At 36.9% G+C, this 26,059-nt stretch overlaps 1 protein-coding gene across 1 annotated transcript in view; it reads right to left on the reverse strand.

The window, feature by feature from the left end:
- The window catches only part of LOC123546154 (structural maintenance of chromosomes protein 3-like), a 446,003-nt gene that overhangs the window by 357,381 nt on the left and 62,563 nt on the right, over positions 1-26,059 (reverse strand). Inside the window, exons 5-6 of the mRNA XM_053551316.1 lie at positions 19,164-19,243; positions 11,677-11,755 (exon numbers count right to left, since the gene is read on the reverse strand). Coding sequence (XP_053407291.1) covers positions 11,677-11,755; positions 19,164-19,243 — 159 coding nt within the window. The remainder of the gene's footprint in view (positions 1-11,676; positions 11,756-19,163; positions 19,244-26,059) is intronic.

Below are 26,059 nucleotides of genomic sequence, written 5' to 3' on the forward strand. Positions count from 1 at the left end.
TCGCATCTGAACTACATATCATCAAGGTGAACGTTCTGACCAATTTTCATGAAGATCTTGTGAAATATATGGCCTCTAGAGAGGTCACAAGGTTTTTCTATTTTTAGACCTACTGACCTAGTTTTTGACCGCACGTGACCCAGTTTCGAACTTGATCTAGATATCATCAAGGTGAACATTCTGACCAATTTTCATGAAGATCTTTTGAAATATATGGCATCTAGAGAGGTCACAAGGTTTTTCTATTTTTAGACCTACTGACCTAGTTTTTGACCGCACGTGACCCAGTTTCGAACACGACCTAGATATCATCAAGTTGAACATTCAGACCAACTTTCATACAGATCCCATGAAAAATATGGCCTTTAGAGAGGTCACAAGGTTTTTCTATTATTTGACCTACTGACCTAGTTCTTGATGGCACATGACCCAGTTTCGAACTTGACCTACATATCATCAACGTGAACGTTCTGACCAATTTTCATGAAGATCTTGTGAAATATATGGCCTCTAGAGAGGTCACAAGGTTTTTCTATTTTTAGACCTACTGACCTAGTTTTTGATGGCACGTGACCCAGTTTCGAACTTGACCTAGATATCATCAAGGTGAACATTCTGACCAACTTTCATGAAGATCTTTTGAAATATATGGCCTCTAGAGAGGTCACAAAGTTTTTCTATTTTTAGACCTACTGACCTAGTTTTTTAAGGCACGTGACCCAGTTTCGAACTTGATCTAGATATCATCAAGGTGAACATTCTGACCAATTTTCATGAAGATCTTTTGAAATATATGGCCTCTAGAGGTCACAAGGTTTTTCTATTTTTTGACGTACTAACTTAGTTTTTGAAGGCACGTGACCCTGTTTCGAACTTGACCTAGATATCATCAAGATGAACATTCTGACCAACTTTCATAAAGATCCCATGAAAAATGTGACCTCTAGAGTGGTCACAAGCAAAAGTTTACGGACGCATGCATACACGGACGGACGACGGACACCGCGCGATCACAAAAGCTCACCTTGTCACTTTATGACAGGTGAGCTAAAAACAACAAGAGGACCATGATGGTCCTGAATCGCTCACCTTTTCCCACATGACCCAGTTTTGAGTATGACGTTGTTTTTTCTATTATTTGACATAGTGACCTAGTTTTTGAGCTCATGTGATCCAGTTTTGAAGTTGACCTAGATATTATCAAGATAAAAATTCTGACCAATTTTCATGAAGATCCATTGAAAAATATGGCCTCTAGAGAGGTCACAAGGTTTTTCTATTATTTGACCTATTGACCTAGTTTTCGAAGGTACGTGACCCTGTTTTGAACTTTACCTAGATATTATCAAGGTAAACAGTCTCACTAATTTTCATGAAGATCTCATGAAAAATATGGCCTCTAGAGAGGTCACAAGGTTTTTCTATTTTTATACCTACTGGCCTAGTTTTTGACCGCATGTGACCCAGTTTCGAAACTGACCTAGATATCATCAAGGTGAACATTCAGATCAATTTTCATGAAGATCCATTTAAAAATATGGCCTCTAGAGAGGTCAAAATATTTTAATAATTTTAGACCTACTGACCTAGTTTTTGACCGCAGTTGACCCAGTTTCAAACTTGACCTAGATATCATCAAGATGAACATTCAGACCAACTTTCATACAGATCCCATGAAAAATATGGCCTCTAGGGAGGTCGCAAGGTTTTTTATTATTTGACCTACTGACCTAGTTTTTTAAGGCACGAGACCCAGTTTCAAACTTGACCTAGATATCATCAAGGTGAACATTCTGGCCAATTTTCATGAAGATCCATTCAAGGGTATGGCCTCTAGAGAGGTCACAAAGTTTTTTCATTATTTGACCTACTGACCTACTTTTTGATGGCACATGACCCACTTTCGAACTTGACCTAGATATCATCAAGATGAACATTCTGACCAATTTTTATGGAGATCCATTCACAAGTATGGCCTCTAGAGAGGTCACAAGGTTTTTCTATTTTTAGACCTACTGACCTAGTTTTTGACTGCACAGGACCCTGTTTCGAACTTGACCTAGATATCATCAAGATGAACATTCAGACCAACTTTCATACAGATCCCATGAAAAATATGACCTTTAGAGAGGTCACAAGGTTTTTCTATTATTTGACCTACTGACCTAGCTTTTGATGACACGTGACCCACTTTCGAACTTGACCTAGACATCATCAAGATGAACATTCAGACCAACTTTCATACAGATCCCATGAAAAATATGGCCTCTAGAGAGGTCACAAGGTTTTTCTATTATTTGACCTACTGACCTAGTTTTTGAGGGCACGTGACCCACTTTCGAACTTGACCTAGATATCATCAAGGTGAACATTCTGACTAACTTTCATGAAGATCTCATGAAATATATGGCCTCTAGAGAGGTCACAAGGTTTTTCTATTTTTAGACCTACTGACCTAGTTTTTGACCGCACGTGACCCAGTTTCGAACTTGACCTAGATATCATCAAGATGAACATTCAGACCAACTTTCATACAGATCCCATGAAAAATATGGCCTTTAGAGAGGTCACAAGGTTTTTCTATTATTTGACCTACTGACCTAGTTTTTGATGGCACGTGACCCAGTTTCGAACTTGACCTAGATATCATCAATGTGAACGTTCTGACCAATTTTCATGAAGAAATTTTGAAATATATGGCCTCTAGAGAGGTCACAAGGTTTTTCTATTTTTAGACCTACTGACCTAGTTTTTGATCGCACGTGACCCAGTTTCGAACTTCACCTAGATATCATCAAGGTGAACATTCTGACCAATTTTCATGAAGATCTTGTGAAATATATGGCCTCTAGAGAGGTCACAAGGTTTTTCAATTTTTAGACCTACTGACCTAGTTTTTGAAGGCACGTGACCCAGTTTCGAACTTGACCTAGATATCATCAAGGTGAACATTCTGACCAATTTTCATAAAGATCCCACAAAAACTGTGATCTCTAGAGCGGTCACAAGCAAAAGTTTACCGACGGACGGACGCACGCACGCACGGACGGACGACGGACGCTGCGTGATCACAAAAGCTCACCTTGTCACTATGTGACAGGTGAGCTAAAAACAAGAGGACCATGATGGTCCTGAATCGCTCACCTCTTCCCACATGACCCAGTTTTGAGTATGATGTCGTTTTTTCTATTATTTGACATAGTGACCTACTTTTGAGCTCATGTGACCCAGTTTTGAACTTGACCTAGATATTATCAAGATAAAAATTCTGACCAATTTTCATGAAGATCCATTGAAAAATATGGTCTCTAGAGAGGTCACAAGGTTTTTCTATTATCTGACCTATTGACCTAGTTTTCGAAGGTACGTGACCCTGTTTTCAATTTTATCTAGATATCATCAAGGTGAACATTCTCACTAATTTTCATGAAGATCTCATGAAAAATATGGCCTCTAGAGAGGTCACAAGGTTTTTCTACTTTTATACCTACTGGCCTAGTTTTTGACCGCACGTGACCCAGTTTCGAACTTGACCTAGATATCATCAATATGAACATTCAGACCAACTTTCATACAGATCCCATGAAAAATATGGCCTTTAGAGAGGTCACAAGGTTTTTCTATTATTTGACCTACTGACCTAGTTTTTGACGACACGTGACCCAGTTTGGAACTCGACCTAGAAATCATCAAGGTGAACGTTCTGACCAATTTTCATGAAGATCTTGTGAAATATATGGCCTCTAGAGAGGTCACAAGGTTTTTCTATTTTTAGACCTACTGACCTAGTTTTTGATGGCACGTGACCCAGTTTCGAACTTGACCTAGATATCATCAAGGTGAACATTCTGACCAACTTTCATGAAGATCTTTTGAAATATATGGCCTCTAAGAGAGGTCACAACGTTTTTTCATTATTTGACCTACTGACCTACTTTTTGATGGCACGTGACCCACTTTTGAACTTGACCTAGATATCATCAAGATGAACACTCTGACCAATTTTTATGGAGATTCATTAACAAGTATGGCCTCTAGAGAGGTCACAAGGTTTTTCTATTTTTAGACCTACTGACCTAGTTTTTGACCGCACATGACCCTGTTTTGAATTTGACCTAGATATCATCAAGATGAACATTCAGACCAACTTTCATACAGACACCATGAAAAATATGGCCTTTAGAGAGGTCACAAGGTTTTTCTATTATTTGACCTACTGACCTAGTTTTTGAAGGCACGTGACCCACTTTCGAACTTGATCTAGATATCATCAAGATGAACATTCAGATCAACTTTCATAAAGATCCCATGAAAAATATGGCCTCTAGAGAGGTCACAAGGTTTTTCTATTATTTGACCTACTGACCTAGTTTTTGATGCCATGTGACCCACTTTCGAACCTGACCGAGATATCATCAAGTTGAACATTCTGACTAATTTTCATGAAGATCTCATGAAATATATGGCCTCTAGAGAGGTCACAAGGTTTTTCTACTTTTATACCTACTGGCCTAGTTTTTGACCGCACGTGACCCAGTTTCGAACTTGACCTAGATATCATCAATATGAACATTCAGACCAACTTTCATACAGATCCCATGAAAAATATGGCCTTTAGAGAGGTCACAAGGTTTTTCTATTATTTGACCTACTGACCTAGTTTTTGATGACACATGACCCAGTTTCGAACTCGACCTAGAAATCATCAAGGTGAACGTTCTGACCAATTTTCATGAAGATCTTGTGAAATATATGGCCTCTAGAGAGGTCACAAGGTTTTTCTATTTTTAGACCTACTGACCTAGTTTTTGACGGCACGTGACCCAGTTTCGAACTTGACCTAGATATCATCAAGGTGAACATTCTGACCAACTTTCATGAAGATCTTTTGAAATATATGGCCTCTAGAGAGGTCACAAAGTTTTTCTATTTTTAGACCTACTGACCTAGTTTTTGAAGGTACGTGACCCAGTTTCGAACTTGACCTAGATATCATCAAGATGAACATTCTGACCAACTTTCATAAAGATCCCACAAAAAATGTGACCTCAGAGTGGTCACAAGCAAAAGTTTACAGACGCACGGACGGACGACAGACTTTGTGACAGGTGAGCTAAAAAACTGGCAACAAATTTTCTGATTGGTAAATAAAATATTTCAGATTGACACATCTTTTGAACATTTTGATAATTTCGTGCAAAACTGGTGCAAACTGCTGATCAGCAAGAACGAACCCTGAGTAAATATGACAATAGAATTATAGCTCAACTTTTTTTCTTTAAACAAGAGGACCATGATGGTCCTGAATCGCTCATCTCTTCCCACATGACCCAGTTTTGAGTATGACGTCATTTTTTCTATTATTTGACATAATGACCTAGTTTTTGAGCTCATGTGACCCAGTTTTGAACTTGACCTAGATATTATCAAGATAAAAATTCTGACCAATTTTCATGAAGATCCATTGAAAAATATGGTCTCTAGAGAAGTCACAATGTTTTTCTATTATTTGACCTATTGACCTAGTTTTCGAAGGTACGTGACTCTGTTTTAAACTTTATCTAGATATCATCAAGGTGAAAATTCAGATCAATTTTCATGAAGATCCATTGAAAAATATGGCCTCTAGAGAGGTCAAAAGATTTTAATAATTTTAGACCTACTGACCTACTTTTTGACCGCAGTTGACCCAGTTTCAAATTTGACCTAGATATCATCAAGACAGGGTTTTTTCTAGCTAATTTGTTTGTTTGTTTGTTTTGGGTTTAACGCCGTTTTTTCAACAGTATTTCAGTCATGTAACGGCGGGCAGTTAACCTAACCAGTTTTCCTGGATTCTGTACCAGTACAAACCTGTTCTCCGCAAGTAACTGCCAATTCTAGCTAATTTGGGAACATAGCCTATACCCCCAAAATTCGGAATTTTGACGGGTAAACGTTCCAAATTGGGAAATATGTAGTCCCATAGGATATAGTAAGGATGTGTTTAAGCACTTTCTCATACACTTGTTTCACATTGTACAGCCTCTTTAACATACTTCCATTACAAAATTGTCCATAATTTGGTCAATATTTGTGCAATTTGGATGAATTTTTTTCAGAATTTCGTTTGGAAATTTTTGCACTCATTTTTGGAAAAATACATACTTTTTGGCATTGGGAATATAGCTGAATAACGGCTATAAAAACGGCCGAAAAGAAACCCTGCAAGATGAACATTCAGACCAACTTTCATACAGATCCCATGAAAAGTATGGCCTCTAGAGAGGTCACAAGGTTTTTTTATTATTTCACCTACTGACCTAGTTTTGTAAGGCACGTGACCCAGTTTCAAACTTGATCTTGATATCATCAAGGTGAACATTCTGACCAATTTTTATGGAGATCCATTCACTAGTATGGCCTCTAGAGAGGTGACAAGGTTTTTCTATTTTTAGACCTACTGACCTAGTTTTTGACCGCACATGACCCTGTTTCATACTTGACCTAGATATCATCAAGATAAACATTCAGACCAATTTTCATACAGATCCCATGAAAAATATGGCCTTTAGAGAGGTCACAAGGTTTTTCTATTATTTGACCTACTGACCTAGTTTTTGGCGGCATGTGACCCACTTTCGATCTGGACCTAGAGATCATCAAGATGAACATTCAGACAAACTTTCATACAGATCCCATGAAAATTATGGCCTCTAGAGAGGTCACAAGGTTTTTCTATTATTTGACCTACTGACCTAATTTTTGAAGGCACGTGACCCACTTTCAAACTTGACCTAGATATCACCAAGGTGAACATTCTGACCAAATTTCATGAAGACCTCATGAAATATATGGCCTTTAGAGAGGTCACAAGGTTTTTCTATTTTTAGAACTACTGACCTAGTTTTTGACCGCACGTGACCCAGTTTCGAACTTGACCTAGATATCATCAAGATGAACATTCAGACCAACTTTCATACAGATCCCATGAAAAATATGGCCTTTAGAGAGGTCACAAGGTTTTTCTATTATTTGACCTACTGACCTAGTTTTAGATGGCACGTGACCCAGTTTCGAACTTGACCTAGATATCATCAAGGTGAACGTTCTGACCAATTTTCATGAATATCTTGTGAAATATATGGCCTCTCTAGAGAGGTCACAAGGTTTTTCTATTTTTAGACCTACTGACCTAGTTTTTGAAGGCACGTGACCCAGTTTCGAGCTTGACCTAGATATCATCAAGATGAACATTCTGACCAATTTTCATAAAAATCTTGTGAAATATATGGCCTCTAGAGAGGTCACAAGGTTTTTCTATTTTTAGACCTACTGACCTAGTTTTTGAAGGCACGTGACCCAGTTTCGAACTTGACCTAGATATCATCAAGATGAACATTCTGACCAACTTTCAAAAAGATCCCATGAAAAATGTGACCTCTAGAGTGGTCACAAGCAAAAGTTTACGGACGGACGGACGGACGACGGACACCGCGCGATCACAAAAGCTCACCTTGTCACTTTGTGACAGGTGAGCTAAAAACAAAGACAAAGTAATAACTAGTGTTTCCTCATTGTTCAAATATATAGGCATAAAGTTCTTTTTGTAAAAGATGTACTTTCCTCTCCATAAGATACAGTCCAATAAAGGTCAAACTTAGCATGCAAAGAATCAAAACTAATAAAATTATCACTAAAATCTGAAAGACTTGATTATCCATCTTTTTTCAAGATGGCTGCCACAAGCATTTTTATAAATTTGCTTCTGTGACTCAATATATTGAGTTATTGTACTTGTGTGACTGAAAAAATTAGAAGTATTCCAAATATGCGTGATACGTCATAGCCCGTCATTTTATGGAAATGTCCAACCATTTTAGTGTCCAAATGAAAAATGATGGACACGATCTGTCCATATGACTTCTGCTTCGAATCAAAATAAATTAAACAAGAGGACCATGATGGTCCTGAATCGCTCACCTCTTCCCGCATGACCCAGTTTTGAGTATGACGTCGTTTTTTCTATTATTTGACAAAGTGACCTAGTTTTTGAGCTCATGTGACCCAGTTTTGAACCTGACCTAGATACAATCAGGATAAAAATTCTGACCAATTTTCATGAAGATCCATTGAAAAATATGGCCTCTAAAGAGGTCAAAAGATTTTTCAAATTTTAGACCTAATGACCTAGTTTTTGACCGCAGTTGACCCAGTTTCAAACTTGACCTAGATATCATCAAGATGAACATTCAGACCAACTTTCATACAGATCCCATGAAAAGTATGGCCTCTAGAGAGGTCACAAGGTTTTTTTATTATTTGACCTACTGACCTAGTTTCTGATGGCATGTGACCCAGTTTCAAACTTGACCTAGATATCATCAAGGTGAACATTCTGACCAATTTTCATGAAGATCCATTAAAGGGTATGGCCTCTAGAGAGGTCACAAGGTTCTTCGATTTTAAGACCTACTGACCTAGTTTTTGATCGCAGTTGAACCAGTTTCAAACCTGACCTATATATAATCAAGATAAACACTCAGACCAACTTTCATACAGATCCCATAAAAAATATGACCTCTAGAGAGGTCACAAGGTTTTTTCATTATTTGACCTACTGACCTACTTTTTGAAGACATGTGACCCACTTTCGAACTTTACCTAGATATCATCAAGATGAACATTCTGACCAATTTTTATGAAGATTCATTCATAAGTATGGCCTCTAGAGAGGTCACAAGGTTTTTCTATTTTTAGACCTACTGACCTAGTTTTTGACCGCATGTGACCCAGTTTCGAATTTGACCTAGATAACATCAATATGAACATTCAGACCAACTTTCATAGATCCCATGAAAAATTTGGCCTTTAGAGATGTCACAAGGTTTTTCTATTATTTGAGCTACTGACCTAGTTTTTAACGATACGTGACCCAGTTTCAAACTTGACCTAAATATCATCAAGGTGAACATTCTGACCAATTTTCATGAAGATCTTGTGAAATATATGGCCTCTAGAAAGTTCACAAGGTTTTTCTATTTTTATACCTACTGGCCTAGTTTTAGACCGCACGTGACCGAGTTTCGAAACTGACCTAGATATCATCAAGGTGAACATTCAGACCAATTTTCATGAAGATCCATTGAAAAATATGGCCTCTAGAGAGGTCAAAAGATTTTAATAATTTTAGACCTACTGACCTAGTTTTTGACCACAGTTGACCCAGTTTCAAACTTGACCTAGATATCATCAAGATAAACATTCAGACCAACTTTCATACAGATTCCATGAAAAGTATGACCTCTAGAGAGGTCACAAGGTTTTTTTATTATTTGACCTAATGACCTAGTTTTTTAAGGCACGTGACCCAGTTTCAAACTTGACCTGGATATCATCAAGACGAACATTCTGACCAATTTTCATAAAGATCCATTCAAGGGTATGGCCTCTAGAGAGGTCACAAGGTTTTTCTATTTCAAGAACTACTGACCTAGTTTTTGATCGCAGTTGACCCAGTTTCAAACTTGACCTATATATCATCAAGATAAACATTCAGACCAACTTTCATACAGATCCCATGAAAAATATGGCCTCTAGAGAGGTCACAACGTTTTTTCATTATTTGACCTACTGACCTACTTTTTTGATGGCACGTGACCCACTTTCGAACTTGACCTAGATATCATCAAGATTAACATTCTGAATAATTTTTATGGAGATCCATTCACAAGTATGGCCTCTAGAGAGGTCACAAGGTTTTTCTATTTTTAGACCTACTGACCTAGTTTTTGACCGCACATGGCCCTGTAGTGAACTTGACCTAGATATCATCAAGATGAACATTAAGACCAACTTTCATACAGATCCCATGAAAAATATGGCCTTTAGAGAGGTCACAAGGTTTTACTATTATTTGACCTACTGACCTAGTTTTTAAAGGCACGTGACCCAGTTTCAAACTTGATCTAGATATCATCAAGATGAACATTCAGACCAACTTTCATACAGATCCCATGAAAAATATGGCCTCTAGAGAGGTCACAAGGTTTTTCTATTATTTGACCTACTGACCTAGTTTTTGATGGCATGTGATCCACATTCGAACTAGACCTAGATATCATCAAGGTGAACATTCTGACCAATTTTCATGAAGATATTTTGAAATATATGGCCTCTAGAGAGGTCACAAGGTTTTTCTATTTTTAGACCTACTGACCTAGTTTTTGATGGCACGTGACCCAGTTTCGAACTTGACCTAGATGTCATCAAGGTGAACATTCTGACCAATTTTCATGAAGATCTTGTGAAATATATGGCCTCTAGAGAGGTCACAAGGTTTTTCTATTTTTAGACCTACTGACCTAGTTTTTGAAGGCACGTGACCCAGTTTCAAACTTGACCTAGATATCATCATGATGAACATTTTGACCAACTTTCATAAAGATCCCACAAAAAATGTGACCTCTAGAGTGGTCACAAGCAAAAGTTTACGGATGGACGGACGGACGACGGACGCCGCGCGATCACAAAAGCTCACCTTGTCACTTTGTGACAGGTGAGCTAAAAACAGAGGAAGGACCAATCTACTTCTTGGACATAATCAGGGGAAGTAACTGACTAATGTTTCCCATTGTAATAACCAGGTTATAAAGTTTCAAGAATAAGCTATTTATAGTAGCAACAAAGGGAAGATTTCTAAGACCACCAAAAAAACTCCTTACCAGGAAGAGATACCTTAAAATACACCTAAAATTTGAAAGTAACATCTATGACACTCCGTCTCAATGAAGTTAACATTCATGCCAAATATAAACAAGATTCCTCAAGTTATAGGCCGGACAGGATCTGACATTACCTTTACCTCCAACTGTGAACTTGACCTTTGAGATAGGAACCTGGGATTTGCGCATGACACTCGGTCTCACTGAGGTTAACATTCATGCTAAATATAAACAAGATTGCTCCATGCATGTCAAAGTTAGGGTCCGTACAAACAAATCCGGATGGACGCACACATGCACAGACGCATGCAAGCACATGCACCGAACAGCCATTTGGGCAACTATGTCTTTGCATCAGCAAGCGGGCCTGACAAAAAAGTTACGCTATTGATAGTAACAACAAAGGGAAGTAATTCTAAATTACGGATCTGGTTCTTGCGCATGACACTCCGTCTCATGATGGTGAACAATTGTGCCAAGTTACATCAAAATCCCTCCATGCATGAAGAAGAAATGCTCCGGAAAAAGTAATTCTTGTATCAGACATTTGACCTCTTAAGTGTGACTTTGACCTTAAAGCTAGGGGTCTGGGTCTTGTGCATGACATTGCGTCTCATTATAGGGAACATTTGTACCAAGCAATTTCAAAATCCTTTGATGAATGGTAGAGTTATGAACCAGACATGAAACAGACCCTGTTAACCTTTGACCTCTAAGTGTGACTGGACCTTGGAGCTTGGGGTCTGGGTTTTGCGCATGACATGTCCTCTCATGCTGAACATTTATGCCAAGTTATTTCAAAATCCCTTCATGGATGGCAGACTTATGGACCGGACACAAAAGTGTGACGGACAGACGGACGGAAGGATGGATGGACGGAAGGACGCAGCCTATTTCTATGTCCCCACTTTTGTCTTCGAAAAAGGTGGGGGACAATTAATCAGCATAAACTATATATCTGAGCACTACAAACCTTTCCTTGTTTGACTATGTAGTATGGATTACTTCTTGAGAATCCAGCACTTTCCAACAAGTTCATAACATCCCCTTTGCTGGAAACAGAAACAATTGCATTTCTATACTTTTCTCTTGTAACTTTTTAACAGTTCACAATACATGTTCACAGCTGGAGTGAAAAATAAGAGCTGTCTGTTGACAACGTGCTCAACTTTGCAAAGAACTGATGGAAGTATGGGGTCAAAATATTACCAGAGATTTTCAGACAAAAGAAGAACAAGAGATCACAGAGTGATCTTGGCGCCCACCAATGTGCCATTTTCGAGTGTTCCAAATTTCAAGACTTATTGACTAGCTCAAGGTCAAATTTCATTTCCATACACAACATTGTGCATGTGGTCCAAATTCGAAAGCTGTAGCTTGAGAAATGTGAAAGTATGTCACTAGATCAATTTCAAGGACAAAGTTCTTTGTACACAAAACTATGCATGTGCATCAAGTTTGAAGGCTGTAGTTTGAGAAATTTGAAAGAAGGTCACTAGGTCAATCTTAAGGTCAAAGTTTATTTCGGTACATAAAACTATGCAAGTGGTCCAAATTTGAAGGCTGTAGCTTGAGAAATGTGTAAGTAGGTCGCTAGGTCAAAATCAATGTCAAATTACACTTCAGAACACAAATCTATGCATGTGGTCCAAATTTAAAGCCTGTACCTTCAAAAATGTGAAAGTAGGTCACTAGGTCAATGTCAAGGTCAAAGTTTGTTTCGGTACACAATCCTATGCATGTGGTCTAAATTTGAAGCCTGTAGCTACAGAAATGTGAAAGTAGGTCACTAGGTCAATCTTAAGGTCAAAGTTCATTTCGGTACACAAAACTATGCAAGTGGTCCAAATTTGAAGGCTGTAGCTCGAGAAATGTGAAAGTAGGTCACTAGATCAAAATCAAGGTCAAACTAGAAAATGCTTTTGTAAAAAAGCGCATGTCTCCCCTCAATGCAAAGTCCTATAGGCAAGAAGTCAATAGGGGTCAGGAGCGAAAGTCAAAGAGACACTGATGGTTGGCTGCAATAGGGATCATCTACTTGGCATGTCCAGTCATCCCCCTAAATTTCAACTCTTGGCCTAGTGGTTCTCAAGTCACTGTTCAGGCTCCTGTGACCTTGACTTTTGATCAGATGACCTCAAAATAAATAGGGGTCATCTACTCTGCATGTCCAATCATCCTATTAAGTTTCAACATTGTAGGTCAAGTGGTTCTCAAGTTATTTCCAAAAAATGATTTTACATGAACAGGCCCCTGTGACCTTGACCTTTAATAGACTGACCCCAAAAACAATAGGGGTCATTTACTCTGCATGAACAATCATCCTATGAAGTTTCAACATTCTGGGTCGAGAGGTTCTCAAGTTATTGATTGGAAATGGTTTTCCATGTTCAGGCCCCTGTGGCCTTGACCTTTAACAGAGTGACCCTAAAATCGTTAGGGGTCATCTACTCTGCATGACCAATCATCCTATGAAGTTTCATCATTCTGGGTCAAGTGGTTCTCAAGTTACTGACCGGAAATGGTTTTCAATGTTCAGGCCCCTGTGACCTTGACCTTTGACGGAGTGACCCCAAAATCAAAAGGGATCATCTACTCTTCATGACCAATCATCCTATGAAGTTTCAACATTCTGGGTCAAGTGGTTCTCTAGTTATTGATCGGAAATGGTTTTCAATGTTCAGGCCCCTGTGACCTTGACCTTTGACGGAGTGACCCCAAAATCAATAGGGGACATCTACTCTTCATGACCAATCATCCTATGAAGTTTCAACATTCTGGGTCAAGTGGTTCTCTGGTTATTGATCGGAAATGGTTTTCAATGTTCAGGCCCCTGTGACCTTGACCTTTGACGGAGTGACCCCAAGATCAATAGGGGTCATCTACTCTTCATGACCAATCATCCTATGAAGTTTCAACATTCTGGGTCAAGTGGTTCTCTAGTTATTGATCGGAAATGGTTTTCAATGTTCAGGCCCCTGTGACCTTGACCTTTGACGGAGTGACCCCAAAAACAATAGGGGTTGTCTACTCCAGCAGCCCTACAACCCTATGAAGTTTGAAGGTTCTAGGTCAAATGGTTCTCCAGTTATTGCTCGGAAATGAAGTGTGACGTACGGACGGACGGACGGACGGAAGGACGGACGGACGGACGGACAGGGCAAAAACGGGAGACATAATTTTATTTCGGAACACAGAACTATGCATGTGGTTCAAATTTTAAGTCTGTACCTTCAAAATGTGAAAGTAGGTCACTTGGTCAATGTAAAGGTCAAAGTTTGTTTCGGTACACAAAACTATGCATGTGGTCCAAATTTGAAGGCTGTAGCTTGAGAATGTGAAAGTAAGTCACTAGGTCAAAATCAAAGTCAAATTTCATTTCCGAACACGAAATTATGCATGTGGTCCAAATTTGAAGCCTGTACCTTCAAAAATGTGAAAGTAGGTCACTAGGTTAATGTCAAGGTCAAAGTTTTTTTCAGTGCACAAAACTATGCATGTGGTCCAAATTTGAAGGCTGTAGCTACAGAAATGTGAAAGTAGGTCACTAGGTCAAAATCAAGGTCAACTCATGTCAAGGTTCATCTTGCCACTCAAAACCATACATGTGGTCCAAATTTGAATGTTGTAGGTTATTGACAAGAAGATAAATTTTAAAAGCTTTTCCCTATATAAGTCTATATGAACCATATGACCCCAAGGGCGGGGCCATATTTGACCCTAGGGGGATAATTTGAACAAACTTGGTAGAGAACCACTAGATGATGCTACATTACAAATGCCAAAGCCCTAGGCTTTCTGGTTTGGACAAGAAGATTTTCAAAGTTTTTCCCTATATAAGTCTATGGTAACCATCCCAAACAAAATTTTTTTCTAATAAACACTATAAAAACACCTTATCAAAACTATCAAAACCGCTTTTTTGGTGTTTGTTAGTGCGTTCCATTAGTGATCCATTGAAACAATCAAGAAATGGTTGCAATGGATCGCTAACGGAACGTGTTCCATTAAATGGATCGCGATTTTGAAGCGAGTTTTTAACTTTACAGAGCCATTCAGAAGGCTTTTTCCTCTTTTATCAGGAAACATATGGTTTTAATCCATCAAATGTACTGTAACAGCAGATCTTCTAGTTGCTATGGTTATGTTATGTAATCTCATTTTAGGTATAATATAGAGGGACAGAAATTAGTGCATTTTGTAGGTTGTAAGTGTAGGGGTTGGACATATGGATTTACTGAAGAGAAAATGGTGGTTGTTATTTCATTTAATTTCTATGACTTACAACTAAAGGTATTTTCTTAATACATGTACTTACAATTCAGTATAAATAAATGCATGTTAACATTGTGATTCTTTATAGATTTCATTGTATGTTAGAATTCAAAGATTTATCAAATGCATAACACAATAGTTTTTGAAATGCAGATTCAAAAGACCTGTATATTACTTTAATATATTGAAACTAGTTAATAAATATATGTTTCTCTTTGTCTATCCATATTTCACAAAATTTAAGATGGAATTTCTGTTAGCTGCATGATTTATTAAATGATTTGTATAAAACTGCATCCAAATGATCATGAAAATGTTGAGTGATTGCTATATAAATTATTTAACAAATTAATAGTTGAATAATTTTAACAGAAAAACCTTTACAACAGTTACTGCATATCTCTGCAAATCCAGGCTATATATATATATATCCAGTCACATAAACGATTTGCCAAAACTGAATGCATCAGGTTTCAATTAAATACAGCTTGTAGTTAGGAATTTATCAGTTTGATGAAACGCATTCCATTGAGTGATCTATTAAGCGATCTATTATATATGCATTCCATTAAGCGATCCATTATGCGATCCATTATACGATCCATTATGCGTTCCATTGAGCGATCTATTGTGCGCTCCATTAGCGTGTTGTTAAATGACACATTTATGTTAATTAGCGATCCATTAGCTCATTTGCATGTGAAATTGGAACACGGTTTTGATGGTGTTTATTGGATTAACAACTTGCTTGCGGATCATGGTTTTAGTGGTGTTTATTGACAGTGTTTATTGGGCCTTTTTTTTTTTTTTTGGGGGGGGGGGGGGGGGGGGACTTTAGATTTAATAGATTTATAAAATTGAACTAACTCTTGTGTTTTTATTTAATTTTCACAGTCATGTGTATTTTCTCCAATTTATAATCTAAGTGGTGTTATAATAATTAAACTTATTATTGCAGCACTTGGCATTATAACTTTGAAATAGCCCAAAAAGTGGCTTTATAAGGAATCTGGCTTTTCCTTGAACTAATTAAGCCAGTGGTGTCGGTCATCCTGAACAATTTACCAAACAACCCGAGCAATAAGAACATTGCCAACAACCACATTTTAGGTCCTCGTCGAACATGTAACCCCAAGACCGGGGTTTACGACATCTATATAAACCATGTGACCCCCGGGGCGGGGCCATATTATACCCCAGGGAAATAGTTTGAATCATCTTGGTAGAGGACCACTAGATGATGCTTCATACCAAATATCAAAGCCCTAGGCTCTGTGGTTTTGGACAAGAAGATTTTCAAAGTTTTTCCCTATATAAATTCATGTAAATTATAGAAATAAACAAAGGGCCATAACTCACTAAAAAATTGTTGACTCAGTCTGATTTTCAAGGGGACACAACTAGGATACCAATACATCATTCTGACAAAGTTTGGTCCAAATCCCCCTGGTAGTTTCTGAGGAGATGCGATAACGAGAAATTGTGATTTGAATAGCCCACCATCTGATGATGGTGGGCTAAAAATGGTTTTAATTTCAAGTCATTATCTTTTTAAGTACCAAAGATATGTCTATAAACAAAGCTTTCGAAAAAAAATTAACATGAAAATAATTCCAGTATAACAACTTGGTGACCTTGACCTTGGGTATAATGGGCCCAGCCCCTGCACATACTTTGTTTGTATGCTGGACAATGTTTGTGTGAAGTTACAATAAGATATAAGCAATAGTAACAACGATATGACAGAAAAACAAAGGTTGCCGAAAAACTTTGACCTTAAAAATAACTTAAGTATAACACCTTGGTGACCTTGACCTTATGTATAATGGGCCCAGCCCCTGCACATACTTTGTTTGCATGCTGAACAATGTTAATGTGAAGTAACAGTAAGAAATCAGCAATAGTAACAAAGAACAAGAGCTGTCCATAAGACAGCGCGCTCCACTATTTGGCGATTTGACAGTAAAATAAATGTATGTCTCAATAAGAGACCTCTACTTTTAAAAGGAAGATATACCAAGGGGCATAATTCTGTCAAGAACACAAATTAGAGTTATTGGGATTGTTACCACACATGCAGATGATGATGGTAAAGATATATTTTTAGTTTCAAGTCATTATCTTATATAGTACCAAAGTTATGTCCAGAAAACGAAGTTTGTCAAAAAGCATAATTTGGTCAAAAATACATATCAGAGTTATGGGGATTGTTACCACACACGCAGATGATGATGATAAAGATAAATTTTAAGTTTCAAGTCTTTATTGTATTAAAGTTATATCCAGAAAGCGAAAATTGCCAAAAAACATTTAGTATGAAAGGGGCATAATTCTGTCAAAAATTCAATAAATGTTATGGGGATTGTAACCACACATGCAGATGGTGATTATAAAGAAATAATTTTAATTTCAAGTCATTATCTTTTAAAGTATCAAACATATGTCTATAAAAACAAAGCTTTCGAAAAAATTTAACATGAAAATAATTCCAAGTATTACAACTTTGTGACCTTGACCTTGGGTATAACGGGCCCAGCCCCTGCACATACCGTATTTTCCCGATTTAAGGCCCCCCCTCTAATTAACGCCCCCCACCCGTTTTGGACGGGAAAAAAAGTCAACAAGAACGAAAAAAAAAATCACCTACCTCATTTTTATAGGTCCACATAATAAGTAATTTACAGTAAGTATCCAATGTATTAAGAATTAAACACACTTTTAAACAGTACATGTACCGTAAATCCAAAACGTTTATACTAAGTACGGTACGTATCCAATCATCAAATAGAAAATTAAACGGTAAATCCATTTTTGATTTGTTTTTGCACCACCCGCGCACAAGCTTCCTGTCGACTTTAAACAAATTTGCGGCAAAGTGTTAACCTTTTCTTCGGCACTTCTAATAACTTTTAATTTAAAAGCCGGCACATAAGCAGCGTGTCAAACCACTGACATTGTGTATGCAGTACCCGCATGTACTAAGGAAAATATTATCGGAGTACACAGCTGTTTGGGTATGATGACGTAATGTGTAATGTCGCGAGCGTGTCACGGAATACATGAGGTACCGTATTTAAATGCATAATTTTAAGACACACTGCATTAAATTGGATGCCAAATAATTACGTTTTGGGGGAATTAAACAACACAGAAACACTTTACAGTTGGTTTGAACGATGTTTTTAAGTTTTGTAAAAAAAATTATTTCTCTTTGGAAAATGTAACGCCCCCGGGGGCGTCTATTCGGGAAAATACGCTACTTTGTTTGTATGCTGGACAATGTTTATGTGAACTTACAGTAAGATATAAGCAATACTAACAAAGATATGACAGAAAAGCAAAGGTTGCCGAAAAACTTTAACCTTTAAAAAAAAACAAGTATTACACCTTCGTGACCTTGACCTTGGGCATAATGGGCCCAGCCCCTGCATATACTTTGTTTGTATGCTGGACAATGTTTATGTGAAGTTACAATAAGATATAAGCAATAGTAACAAAGATATGACAGAAAACCAAAGGTTGCCGAAAAACTTTAACCTTACAAATAACCAAAGTATAACACCTTGGTGACCTTGACCCTGAGTATAATGGGCCCAGCCCCTGCACATACTTTGTTTGCATGCTGGACAATGTTTATGTGAAGTTACAGTAAGATATAAGCAATCGTAACAAAGATATGACAGAACAAGGAGCTGCGTTCAATAAACGCTTGCCCCCAGTGGCATCCTTGTTGATAGATTTTGCACCCAAGTCCAAAACGAGGTCAAGGTCAAGGTCAAAATGAGGTCCGGTGATGTTTGAAGATGAGGAATGGTCACAGTTTACATCTGTATTAGTATCAATTCATTCTTGTAAGGGGTATTGATGCTAGACGAAACGGTCCCATTTGGTTAACCAAGAGATGGCCCATATAAAGCAATCTAAGTCCAAAATGAGGTCAAGGTCAAACTGAGGTCAGGTGATATCTGAAGAAGAGGAATGGTCACAGGTTACATCTGCATTAGTATCAAGTCATTCTAGTAAGGGGTATTGATGCTAGACGAAATGGTCCCATTTGGTTTACCTCATACGGATGGAGAGGACAATCACTATATGCCTCCCGCATCAGTAGATGCCGGCATAATAAGGCAGAAATTCACAATGAGAATGAAAAATCACCAATCGAACAAATATCAGAATACTTACGTAACCATTTTCTTGTCAAGAAAATATTGGTCTTTCTTTGATCCGATCACTCTTCTTAGCACAACCTCATACTTGTCAATCTAAGGAGAAGAAAAAATTCTCAGTGATCTGGCTCTTAATCATCTTCAAAAACAAAACTGAAAGAGGTCTATGTAATGATGATTTAGTCTATGTTTCAGGCTTAGTTATTTAACTGACATGTCTGAAATAAACATACCAGTCTGATAGTGTTTTCAAAACACTGCCATGTGCAACACAATCACTGATGTTAAGTGATGTCTTTTAAAACAAGAGATCACAGAGTGATCTTGGCGCCCACCATTAAGTCATTTTTGAATGTTCCAAATTTCAAGACTACATCAAAATCCTAAAAGAAGGTAACTATGTCAGAATCCAAGTCACCAAAGTCCTTGGATCCAGTGACCTCTAATACCAATTGGTAATTTTGGCTCCATACAAGGTATTTACATACCAAATATCAAAGAGATTGGTCAATAAAAAAATGTGCTATGAGCAAAGCACAAATATGTCACTAGGTCAAAATCACGGTCAAAGTTAATTTCGGCACACAAAACTGTGCATGTGGTCCATGCATGTGGTCCAAATTTGAAAGCTGTAGCTTGAGAAATGTAAAAGTAGGTACTAGGTAAAAATCAAGGTCAAATTTCAATTCAGAACGCAAAACTATGCATGTTGTCCAAATTTGAAGCCTGTAGCTTGAGAAATGTGAAAGTAGGTCACTAGGTCAATCTCAAGGTCAAAGTTCATTTCGGTACACAAAACAAAACAAAAAAAACTTAATAGTTTAAAAAAAAAAAATTTCACGTCTTTGGAGTACTTCATCCTGGGCTTCTGCGGCACATATGAGCAATACTAGTACATGTGCCCAGGATGAGTGATGAGGTAAATATAAAAATCTCTAATATTAGAGATACACTAAAAATGAATACAACTAGAATGTGTCTGTAGGACACAGGGTGTGCCCCCCACTGGTACATTTGTCACAAATAAGGGGCAATAATTCAAATGTTTGTAGTCTCAGTTTGAGGGTATAGCCTCAACAAACATTTTATGAAAAGGATTCATTATTCTAGGCCATATACTTTTTGAGCTATGTGCATCACAAACAAAGAATCCACTATTTTGGCTATTTCAAGGGCCATAACTCTGTAATAAGAGCTAAGATTCTTAAGAAGAATGCCAAGTGTGCAAGGTCACATCACGATAAAGACTCCAGTAAGGTTTTCGGAATTTACATCAAATGGGCTGTTTTAAAAAAAATGGCTAGTTTTAGTTTTTCTTAAACTACTATCACATCATGCACTATTAGATGCTGATTTGTTTGTCTAAAAATGCAAACTGGTGTCATAGAGCTGTATGTAAAGTTTGGTCAAGATTGCTTCACAGAAAAAAAAGTTATGTCTGAAAAACATGCCAAAAATGTCAGGAGTGCAACAAAAAAGTGTGACACTTTAAAAAAAAGCTTAAAATTCAAAATATTATTTCAATGTCAAAATGTATATGAGAGAGTAAAACATGTATTTTTTATTCAAGTTGAATGTCTTGACTAAAAGATAACATAAATCTATGGATAATATAAGAATGTTTTAAACAAAATACAAGGCTGAAAAGGAATGAGGGCGGTTATGTTAATTTCCATAAAAAATCAGTAAAAATCTATGTAAATGACTACAAATTTTTGGTACTAATAGTATTTCATAACCTACACTTACTATTATAGAGTAACACATATAATTGACTTAAAAAAGTAATAATTTAATCATAATATCTCCCAAAACTATTTTTAACACGGTATATCGCAGTGGACCCAAATTTGGTCAGGAGTGAAACATTTGCGCTTAATGAGGCACCGTGTTTGAAAATAAAACATACATGTACCCAAATGCAGTTTTCCAAGTAGTGTGTGTAGTGTGGCAATCATAAAAGACAGTCATGAGTGAAGTTTGTGTTTTTGTATGGAGTACGTGGCTCGTATGTATATGTCAGGAGTGAAACATTATTTTCAATTTTGGTGCTATTCTTAAAACTAGCATATTAAAAAGCAACACTGTTCAGCTGGGCATTTTTTAAAATTCTGGGTGATGAATGGAGGATATCACTACAAACTTGTTCATTTAAGGTAAGTGTTTTACTGCTCTATAAACTGAAATGGTTACATTAATATTTTAGCAGAAGAAAATATATCTTATAAATATCTATGTCCACAAAGTAAAACATTTTTATGTATTACTTTTAAGATTTTCCTGTTTATGTTTTATCAAATGTATTTACCTATTGCTGAAAATAACAAATTACAGCATATATTTTTTCTTTTTAGCATGCTTTCTTGCACAAGTAAAAATGTTTCACTCCTGACATTAAAATGGTAAAATTGCATACATTCATTTTATAGAGTAAATATGAAGCAGCCAAGATGAGAAAACATATTGTTAGCCTGTTAGCCTTCCAGCCATCAGAAAAATCATGAAGAACATAAAGACTGAAACCAATAGAATAACATCCACAGAAATTTACAAAAGCTGAAAAAGGATGGAAAACTACTTGAAAAGGCGAAACTGAAACAAAAACAGAAACAAGTCAAAAGAGCTGGTCAGAAAAGGAAGAAAATCAAACAAAGTTGTAGATGAAAGAATGAAATCTAAACAGAGAGAATGGATAAAAGAAAAGTAGAAAACAAGCAGTATCATTGTTGAAGGTAATACTAAAAACACTAAGGCTATCACTGAAGCTGATGAATGAATGTACCCTACTCCCCTGCACACAATGACACAGTACATTGCAATTGGATGCACACAAGATTGCATAATTATATGGAGTGTATGTTTAGTAACAAACAAGAGGACCATGATGGTCCTGAATCGCTCACCTCTTCCCACATGACCCAGTTTTGAGTATGACGTCGTTTTTTCTATTATTTGACATAGTGACCTAGTTTTTGAGCTCATGTGACCCAGTTTTGAACTTGACCTAGATATTATCAAGATAAAATTCTGACCAATTTTCATGCATGAAGATCCATTGAAAAATATGGTCTCTAGAGAGGTCACAAGGTTTTTCTATTATTTGACCTATTGACCTAGTTTTCGAAGGTACGTGACCCTGTTTTGAATTTTAACTAGATATCACTCAAGGTGAACATTCTCACTAATTTTCATGAAGATCTCATGAAAAATATGGCCTCTAGAGAGGTCACAAGGTTTTTCTATTTTTATACCTACTGGCCTAGTTTTTGACCACACATGACCCAGTTTTGAAACTGACCTAGATATCATCAAGGTGAACATTCAGATCAATTTTCATGAAGATCCATTGAAAAATATTGCCTCTAGAGAGGTCAAAAGATTTTAATAATTTTAGACCTACTGACCTAGTTTTTGACCGCAGTTGACTCAATTTCAAATTTGACCTAGATATCATCAAGATGAACATTCAGACCAACTTTCATACAGATCCCATGAAAAGTATGGCCTCTAGAGAGGTCACAAGGTTTTTTATTATTTGACCTACTGACCTAGTTTTTTATGGCACGTGACCCAGTTTCAAACCTGACCTAGATATCATCAAGGTGAACATTCTGACCAATTTTTATGGAGATCCATTCACAAGTATGGCCTCTAGAGAGGTCACAAGGTTTTTCTATTTTTAGACCTACTGACCTAGTTTTTGACCACACATGACCCTGTTTCGAACTTGACCTAGATATCATCAAGATGAACATTCAAACCAATTTTCATACAGATCCAATGAAAAATATGGCCTTTAGAGAGGTCACAAGGTTTTTCTATTATTTGACCTACTGTCCTAGTTTTTGATGGCACGTGACCCACTTTCGAATTTGACCTAGATATCATCAAGATGAACATTCAGATTAACTTTCATACAGATCCCATGAAAAATATGGCCTCTAGAGAGGTCACAAGGTTTTTCTATTATTTGACCTACTGACCTAGTTTTCGATGGCACGTGACCCACTTTCGAACTTGACCTAGATATCATCAAGATGAACATTCAGACAAACTTTCATACAGATCCCATGAAAAATATGGCCTCTAGAGAGGTCACAAGGTTTTTCTATTATTTGACCTACTGACCTAGTTTTTGATGGCACGTAACCGAGTTTCGAACTTAACCTAGATATCATCAAGGTGAACATTCTGACCAATTTTCATGAAGATCTTGTGAAATATATGGCCTCTAGAGAGGTCACAAGGTTTTTCTATTTTTAGACCTACTGACCTAGTTTTTGACCGCACGTGACTCAGTTTCGAACTTGACCTAGATATCATCAAGATGAACATTCTGACCAACTTTCATAAAGATCCCATGAAAAATGTGACCTCTAGAGTGGTCACAAGCAAAAGTTTACGGACGCACGCACGGAAGGACGGACGGACGACGGACACCACGCGATCACAAAAGCTCACCTTGTCACTTTGTGACAGGTGAGCTAAAAACAAAGTGCCATAACTCTGTAGAATATCTATCAAACAGAACCTAACATGCACCGTTCACTGAACTAGAGTTTTTACTGATCACTTGAGTGAGGTTCCATTAAATTTGTATGCAGGGGTTTGGGGTATTAGGAGGCACAAAATTGCATCTGCAGATTGTATGTATATAGTTTATTAACAAAATACAAAGTCCCATAACTGTGCAGTATTTTTTTCTGAAAGAACCTAACAAGCACCATGCACAACTAGGGTTACTACTGATCACTTGTCTTAAGTTTCATCAAATTGTGTGCTTGGGTTCAGGAGATTAGGCACGCACAAGAATGCATATGCAGACTATGTATATAGTATAGAAACAAAAAACAAAGTCCCATAACTCTGCATATTTTTTTTTCTGAAAGAGAACATAACCTGCACCATGTACAACTACAGTTGTTAAATTTCACTTTTGTGAAGTTTGTTTCATCAAATTGTGTCAAGGGGATGAGAAGAGTTGATTTGCACAAGACTGTGTCTATAGACAGACAAAAGGAAACTAGTATACCCCCTTACAACTTGAGTTTTTTGGGGGGTAACAACTGATGAGCACAGGATTGTGTCTACAGACAGATGGACAGACAGGCAGATGAACAGACTGATAGTCAGACAAACTGAAACCAGTTAACCCACCTTACAACTCTGATGTTCAGGGGGTTTAATTACGATAGTAGTCTAGAAACTGACACTTGTAATAATATAAAATAATCAAGTTTATATGTTAAGGTAATAAAATATGACTTGTGTAATATTTAGCTCTAATTTCTAAATATAACCTTGCATTTCACGTAATTTTGCAGGTTGAAAAGGTTGATGAACCGGAAATACAGTTGAGGTTCCTCCAGAAGACACTGAGGCTTTCCGAAAGTTCAAACATAGTCAAGCACTGGTGTGTCCTGGCAGTCACTAAATGATACTTAACAAACTCTAACTCAGCCTAACTGTTGCCTTGCAGTGGAATCAAAATGGAGTTCAATATACCAGAGCTTGAATGTTCAGGATGAACTATTCATTCTTAGTGTTTAAGTTGACAAACGTGTCAGGAGTGAAACATTTTGACATTTTTATGTTTTCAGAAGTTATCATGGTTATATTCTATTAATAGCTCATTGTTACTTTGATATGTAACAAATCAGCACTGTGAGGAGCTGTTCTTATAAAACTGTTCGTAAGTTAACTCAAAGTTGAAAATCTGTTGTTGTTTCTTGAATCAAATTCATCGTTGTTGTTCTAAAAATGTAAAAATATCAAAGTTTCAGAATCAAAACTGTTAAAAAGTCGCTTCTTTTCTGCATTGCAATAATAAATTAAGGTGTTATTACACTTGCATTCTGTTTAGATCACAATATTAAGTTAAAATCTAAGTTATGGTAATAATGTGTATTATGTCAGGAGTGAAACATTTATTGGTCAAACTGTTAATCAGTTCTGTAATATGAAATACTAAGTTATGTTTATGTTATACCTTGTGGTATTTTTTTGATATTCTTTAAAATATATGGCAAAGTTGCCTTTTTGTATTAAGAGTATGCAGTTAATTTAAAAAACAAACTTTCTTCATTATAATAGCCATAAAATTGAGCTAAATAACGAAAAAATCAATTAATTTAATTTTTTGGAGGCATATAGCTAGCTCGGACATTTTTTTCATTTTCTTTAACACCTAAACTAAGAAAAGTTAGCATAAAAAGACACAAAGAATTATACTTCTTGTTTCTGCAGTGACTTTGAAGATGGTATGTTGTTTTCTCTTTTTTGTTGGGTCAGTTGAATTAAAGATCAATAAAAAACTTATTATGTGTTGTATTGTTTGCACGCAACCATTTTTATAGACTGCAATGACGGCTTATTAAAATGAGGTAATAAGAATGCTACTTAGACCCATTTTAATTTTTGATCATTTTTACATGTTTCCTGCCATTTTTTTTAAAACAGCCCAAATACTTTTTGAGCTAGGCACATAATTAGGTGAAAAAGTGCATTTTTTTTGCTATTTCAGGGGCCATAAATTTTAAAAATAGGGGGTGGAGCCAGCCAAAAAATTAGAGGTGTGCAAGTTTATATCATGATTAAGACTTATGCAAGTTTTCAACCATTTATATTAAATACTTTTTGAGCTATGTGCCTCACAAAGTGAAAATGTACATTTTTGACTATTTCAGGGGCCATAACTCTAAAAATAGGGGGCGGACCCAAATGAAAAATAGGAGGTGCGCAAATTCATATCATGATTAAGACTCATGCAAGGTTTCATGAATTTATATCAAATACTTTTTGAGCTAGGCATGTCACAAGGTGAAAATGTGCATTTTTGACTATTTCAGAGGCCATAACTCTGAAAATAGGGGGCGGAGCCAGACGAAAAATAGGAGGTGCCCAAGTTCATAT

This window comes from Mercenaria mercenaria, chromosome 9, assembly GCF_021730395.1.
Source record: "Mercenaria mercenaria strain notata chromosome 9, MADL_Memer_1, whole genome shotgun sequence".
NCBI classification, from domain to species: Eukaryota; Metazoa; Mollusca; class Bivalvia; order Venerida; family Veneridae; genus Mercenaria; species Mercenaria mercenaria.